The sequence below is a fragment of the Thyridium curvatum genome (genome assembly GCF_004353045.1).
Source record: "Thyridium curvatum strain D216 chromosome Unknown NODE_35_length_383278_cov_80.659980, whole genome shotgun sequence".
Lineage (NCBI taxonomy): Eukaryota > Fungi > Ascomycota > Sordariomycetes > Thyridiales > Thyridiaceae > Thyridium > Thyridium curvatum.
Window position 1 is genome coordinate 75274 of NW_022156790.1, and position 7219 is coordinate 82492.

Here is a 7219-nt window from a genome sequence, read left to right on the forward strand (position 1 = left end):
CAGGGTCTCATCTCCATCAAAGACGTGGGTTGCCGATCGGGTATCTATTGAGCTTGGGATTGACAGGCGAGGAGCTGGACGGACCACTCGCTAGGAATCCTCTGTGGACAATTGCCGTTAGCAATCTGCGGTTGGGCAGCAATGAGACTCAACGTTACGCTCCTCTTATTGAGGACGACGACCAGGATTTACGCACCCTGTTGTGCAACGTGAGGGAGGGATCGTGACCTGCAACACGTACACAGCAATCTCGGGACCCTTTGGTGCCGATCGAGAGACAATGTAGTCGAGCCAGATTGGCGTGTTGAACGTCCCTTCTAGCGGGCTGATCAGCAAACCTATGCCGCGTCTTTCTTTCCTGCATGGGCACTGGCATGATCAGAGCTATCATTGCCGCATCCAGTAATTCCCCGGCGAAAACTGGCAAGGATTGCACGCTTCGTGCGCGGTCAAAGACCTCTGCGTTTCCTCCTCAGTGCGAACTCGTTGGCGGGGTCAGCGAGTACGCCGAGCGTGAAGCTGCCGAGACAAATTCGGTGAGAATGAGACATAGTGCCAATCTTTGAGAGTCTTAGTCGGTGTGGCTTGCAGTAGATAGCTCGCCGTCGCTCAGGAATGGGGATATACATGGGTGGGGATGTGCAAAGTTGCTTTCGTGGCGTGGGTGACTAAAAGATCTCGAAGCAGGTGCATGGTTGGCAAGTCTGGACACACACTAGTTGATGGCATCCCATCGATCGCTTTTCTGTTGTGATCCAGAGGAGCGATCAGCAGCCACGCCGATACGATGTGGACAGCGAAACCAGTACGGTCAAGTCGTGCTGGCGATGGGAACCTTGGAAGAAATATGACAGGTCTCTCGCCTAACCAACGCTTGCGAGCCTAGTCCGGACCCTTGATCTGCACCTGCCCACAGCAACACTGGAAGCTCGCGAGGAAGTTCACAACGGCGCCCGCACTTGCCTCCTAAGTCTCTGCAAGGGCTCGACGGCCTCGCGCCTTCCCTTTCGCCCTTTACCTTCCTCAGTAAACATCGCGAATCTTCCACCTGAGCTGACGCCTTCTCCTTCTTTCGCACCTTACCGAACATGGCAGAACATACGGGCTGGATAGCCTCAACAGTTGTGAATGAGGGTTCTGGGAGGGCTCTACCCAGATTCAACTGACCAAAGGGTACCTACCTAGGTATCACCTCCATTCCGACAGCGACGATAATGGCTGCGCCGCGTCTCGATGCCTGCTGCACGTCTCATGCGAGCTGTTATGCGGCCACCATCCTGCGGACGGCAAAGCACCTTGGCTATGGGTCTTGGCGACAACCCCTGACAGAGCGGCAGAGGGAGGGGCCTTTGCGGGAGGCAGGAGGAGAAGGACGGGCTTTTTGACGTGTAACAGGAGACGGACAAAACGGTATGTGGAGATTGGCATCCCAGCCAGACCGTTATGTTTCGAGCTGGCTTTGTTCGCCATGTGTGCACATATGCGCACATATGCGTGGCGTGTGATGCTCACTTGGGAAGCCCATCTAGGCCGAGTCCGGACTCCTGACGAATCTGACAACTGATCAATCACCTCTCACAATCGGTGTTCAAGGGCCGACTCAACCGCCTTGATATAACTTCACCGGCGGCTCGCCACGTCTTGCCAGACGCTGCAACACGACCTCGCGTTTGCTTCAAGTCTTGCATGCTGGCTCCTCTCGCACGCACGGCGATCCTGTAGCTCACCTGCCTGCCTGCGCGAGAGCCAGACGATGAAAACCATGCACCCCTCTTCAACATGCCTTGTGCTGATAGGTTGGTCGATCATTTCCTATGTGGCACCTAGATCTCGGAAACAGTCGCCTCGACCATTACAAGTACACCCAAACCTACGCACTGATACCGTTACATCACATAACTATTTGGTGCTTGTATCACTGCGCCCTGCTGGGGAACCGTGTTATACATGCGAAGCGGGCATCGGATTGGTACCAGACCTGCTGACCTGGCATCTGGAAATGCCAGATGGTCAACACAGAGATGGTGCGCGAGGACAGCAACACATCCTTGCTCGCTCCAGCGTCAGCTAATGCACGCTGTGAGACCGGGGCAGACAAGAATGCACCTCGCGGTCTAGACAATCACACGGTAGCGTGGCCGTCTAGACCAGAACCGATGATCACCTAGCGGCACTGGAAACAAAATTGACAGCGGTTCGCCAGGGCCATCCGCGCGTCTTTTTTCCCCTGCTGTTTTCCCGTGTGATCGTCGATCTCATCAGTGCGTGCCTAATGATCGGCGTCTCGAGAGAAAAATTTGCCACGCTATGATCGAAGACGAGCCTGAAGGATCACGGTCTTCGTCCCGAACGTGAAAGGGATCAAGTTGAAAAGCCGGAAGTCGACAAAGTGTGCTGTCGGACTGTCGGTCAACATTCAGCACGTGAACGCCCAACCGGATGGTAGAGCGGCTTCCTGGAGTGACAATCTCGGAAACTCCAGTTCAACCTGCGCCCGAATAGCGTGCTTCAATCTGATCAGTCACATCACACGGCAGGGCCCGAAGCCGCGCCGCCGTAGGCAAAAGGAACAAAGCCCTCACAGAAGTTCCCTACGTCTCAAGAGCGCGAATGGCGATCCCGGCCTTGACGCTCTTGCAATGTCCGACGATGATGACGTTGACAGGGCAGCTCTTTCCTAGGAGACACGGACTGATTGCATTTCAGGGCTGCGCCACATACGATCGACAAAAAAGCTGCTCCTGCTCATCAAGAATTAGTGTTCATCTTGATTCATCGCTTGGAGTTCGCCATCCGGAGCGACGTCCGGGTGCCAGCAACCAGCGAACCGCGATTGGGAGGGACAGTCTACCTTGTAAAACCCCCGACAGAACAATGATCTACCCACACCCCGGCCGCCAGCCCCAGCTCCCAGCTCCCAGCTCTGCAGGGCCCCCCATATTCCCTCATTCCAGGATCTTATCTTGTCACACCATTGGCAGATCGTACCTGATGGGTAAATCTCCGACCCCCCCCTCTGCACTGTCGGCCATGCTAGTGCTCAAAACAGCAAAAATGCTGCGCTCAACTTTGCGATTCGTTTCCAAAGCATGCATGCGACCCTGGGCCCCCCCGGATGAGGTATTCACACGAGCTCGATCTCGAGCAGTGGAAGGGGGGGTTCCATTAGCGAACACCTATTCACCAGGAGTCCCCTTTCCCGGTTCCCCATCTGAGTGTTCCACTACTAGATCCTTCGTGCGGATATCGTTGCTCTCCGCTGCATCTTTCACTTCTTCTGCTCAGAGTTCAGCAGGGGCCCCCCGGTTTTATTATGCAGACTCGACATTCCGAGCCATCGACTTAACTAAGCAAGGAAGAGCCCGGCGGAGAAAGAGAGAGACAGGAAATCTTGTGAGATCGCGCGACAAGTCCCGATCGTCGTCCGTTTTGTATGGGTATGGTTCCGCCGCAAAGCCGTTGGGGAACGTCCCCCCTTCCCCCCTTTTAGCGCCGCGCGCCGGCCGCCGAAAGTGTGGACAATGGACTGCTAACCGCGATCAATCTATTGAAACCCTGTTTGCTTAAAGCGCCCCCCTTTTTATTTTTATTTTTTTCCCTTGGTTGAATCGAATCCTTGACTCTCTCCCCTTTACGAGCATTGATCCTGTGTGTGTTTTCTTTTCCTTCTTCCTCTCCGCCTCCGCCTTGGGCACCGTTTCTTGCCATTCTGGGGCCTGTCTTTGCCTGCCCCCGCCCCCCATGTATGTGGTGGCCCTTTTCACCATCGTCATGTACCACTTTTAAAACAAGAAAGCCCACAAAATCTCGCCTGTGTCGGCATGGTACATTAGGTACCCTGCGATCCTAGTGCTGGCCGTACAACCGTAAACGTTCCAAGCTCTCTCTCTCTCTATGTACCTGTCGATCTCCACGATCACCTCCTCTCTAGACTGCTCAACAATTGGGATATCCCGTGGGAAGAAGTGATGCAAGTCAGGAGAAGAGCAGATCATACGAATGCATGAATCATAACGGATATCGATCTTCCCTTAATAACTAACGCCAAGAGATGCCCGGCAAACCTGGCGTCTGGCAGTGCCGCGCAGATCCGTACTTTGGGTCCGATGTTTTGGCAGTACCGGGGAATCCCAAAAAAAAACAACTGACCACCAGTAACCATATCATGATCATTTACTGTTGCATCTTGGCTTGCTTGCCGCAAGGGGAAAGACATACGTTTCAACGAAGAAAAACAAGTCTCATATTGGATCTCTCTTTCTCTCCTCTCTCTCTCTTCCTCTTCCCATCACCAACGTCTTGCCTTTTTCCCACTCTTCTTTCCACGCTAAAGATCGGGTATATATATATATATATATATCAAAATGTAGAAAAAAAGAGAATATCGGTTAGAGAATCCAAAGAAAAGGGGGGGGGGAGGCGATATTTTGGGCATCCACATGAGAATCCAATAGAAGGGGGAAAGAAAATAACAATAGATAGGCCCCCCATCCCCCACATTGCCATCTGTCGATCATTCCGTTTTCCCACAGAACGAACAGTTCAATGCAAAGTGCCGCAAAGAAAAAGAACCATCGAGTCCCGCAACGACGTGCTGTGGCGTTTGTCCACTCTCCAGATGCCATTGTGTCAAAGTGTCCATGCCTTGGATCCAGAAGCCAAAGGAACCCTGCTGCTGCTGCAGGGTTGTTCGCTGATAGATAGCGGGTACATGTACGGCCCAGCAAAGCAAGAGGGGCGATCAGGCTCGTCTCCGCCTCCACGTCCACGTCCGGTGCTTCATCGTCGGCCTGGAACAAGTTCCCCATTCTACAAACATGATACCCCCAACCCGAGTAGGAGGAAGAGACCAAAAAAGAAAAGAAAAAAAAGGTTACACCAGAACAAAAGAGATGTTTTATAGACGGTAAGATAAAAAGAGAGAATAAGAGCAGGCAAGTGATAGAGATATAAAACGCCGCATGATGCCGTAGCCCCGCCCATCCGCCCCGTTGCCGGATATCCCATAGGTAAGGTGATGTATGTACAGAGTCTGCGTCGCCAGCCTGCGAGTGGCGACCCCCATGAGCCCTGCGAGGCTCCAATATTCAATACACGCCAATAATAGCTTTTTTCTTTTGTGTTCCTGCCGAGAAAAGCACCCATGCACGCCTGCTGAAAGCTTTGATTTTGTGGCAATGAAGGCGATAAGCCCATGCCGGCTGAAAAGTCCCCAATCATAGGTGTCGTCGAGTTGCCGAGGTCTGAACCGGACCATTCGTATTAATTAGTGGTGGGATTAAGTCTGGTTCATTGTCAACTTCGTTCCTCCGAGGGCCGGGGGCGTATCGACCTTAGCTCTAGCTGTCTCTTGCGTTCGAGCTTGGCGTAGTGAAGTCCACAGGCGTTGCAGAGTGTGCGAGCGCCATCGGGCCCACGCCTCCATTCGGGCGTGTCAATCCTATTGCAGCTATGACACCGACCCGGCGGTGCAGCACGCTGTAGAACATGATTAGCGAACGATGCTGTTTCGTCCAGGAATTAGAGAGACTAACATTACGCCTTTTCTTCACCTCTGGGTGCCCGTAACCAGACTTGGCATCGTACATTGTGGCGTCCTCTTCTTCCATTGGTGGTTTCGGTCTTGCGCCTTCTCGTGCCCTCTCGTTCATAATGCTCTGCTGAACCACATTTCTGATGTTGTCAAGCATATTCTTAATCCACTCGGCGTTGCTGACCATGTCGGCGAGCTCACGATCGCTCGGTAGCCTCTGTGGGATCGGGTGGGCACCATGTTCCTCCTGTGCCAGTCTCCCGTAGGCGTCGGCAAAGTTGTACACTGTTCGAGCGGCGGATCCGATCTAGACGCGAGTTAGTGAGTGATTCCCTGCATACGACGTTGTTCGGCGGGGACATACCTTGGCAAGATATTCCGCATAACTCCATGCCTCGAAATGGCGGTTCAAAGTGGCTTCGTACTTGTCTCTGCCATTGTAGTCTCTCTCGTCCGGGTGGAGCGGTGGACGCTGGGGATCAAAAGGAGCTCCGTGGCGAGGTGGCGAGATGGGATAACCTGGAAGGGGCATTTGGCCTGGTGGTAGCTGGCCGGGCGGCGGGTATGCAGCGGGCGGCGGCGGAGGGGGTGGGTGAGAGTAGCCGCCATTGGGTTGGTGGGATTCGACAAGACGATGCTCAGGTTCGTGATGCCGTTGTATCGGGTGCTGGTCCAGCTTCGTCGGTGGTGAAGGCTGTGACCGCGAGAACGCGCCGAGGGGTTGAGGAGGCGGCGGCGGCGGAGGAGGTGCAGGCCGGGATGACATTGGGGGCCGACTATCTGAGAAAGGAGGTGCAGGATCGGCTCGAGGGAAAGAGGATGTCGGGTGCAACGTTCTGGGGGACGGGTTCTTCTCCTGGGACATGTCGGAGAAGTGCCGCGAGTGGGTGGAGGCGAACGGGGAGGGAAGGCCTTGTGAGCCCGTCATGGCAGTGGCAGGTGCTTGAGGCGGGAAAGACGATGACTTGACGCCGATGACCTCCTGGATAGAAGGAAGAGATTGGCGATGTGAGCTCTCCGTGTCGTCAGACGTCCTCCTCGAATCAACGGGAGAGATCATGCCGGGGCCACTCGCTGCATGTGTGCTGTGATAGGGAGGAAACCCCGACGGGGGTTGATGAGGGTTGTAAGGCGTTGTGGGCGTCATGAGGGCGGCTGTGGCCATATTGGATGGTCCTTCTCTAGGTAACCTGTCCGCGGGGTCTCTCGGGCGCTGGTCGTATCGATCTCGATCAGAGTTGCTAGCAGAGGTGAAACCGCTTCACAGCGAGGGTTGTGTGTTAGCAGGGCCCAACACGCACGGTCGAAAAAAAATCGGCCAGCAGCAACGCTCCCCAAGTCGGCACCAACCTTTGCCTGTTAGCAAGTCCGCCCGCTTCCATAGCGGGACTTGAGTGCTTCGTTCCAAAGTGAACAAGATCCGGGGCGGAGCCAGTTGCAGCCCCTACACATCTGATCCCGAAAAGTAGAGCAGCAAGAGTTGTCAAGCTCAGAGTCGACCTATGGGAGGGAGGGAGCGAGGGTGGTATTATTATGTTTCGTTGTAATGTTGACGTTGTTGGTCTGCTGGGTGCTGCAAAGCTTGAGGTAAGCTTCTGGTCGTGATAGGTGGTGACAGCTCGGACCAAGGAAAGACAAGGACAGGAGCTGCGGTTATGTATAGACAAAAGAAAAGAAGGGATGTTA

At 54.2% G+C, this 7219-nt stretch overlaps 1 protein-coding gene across 1 annotated transcript; it reads right to left on the bottom strand.

Annotated features, from left to right (window-relative positions):
• Positions 1-5295: 5295 nt before the first annotated feature.
• Positions 5296-6698, bottom strand: E0L32_006237 (uncharacterized protein; the record flags this gene model as incomplete). Its single annotated transcript, XM_031140848.1, has 3 exons — positions 5296-5478; positions 5535-5840; positions 5898-6698. 3 exons carry the CDS (start codon positions 6696-6698, stop codon positions 5296-5298), a joined length of 1290 nt encoding a protein of 429 aa, XP_030994975.1.
• Positions 6699-7219: the final 521 nt, after the last annotated feature.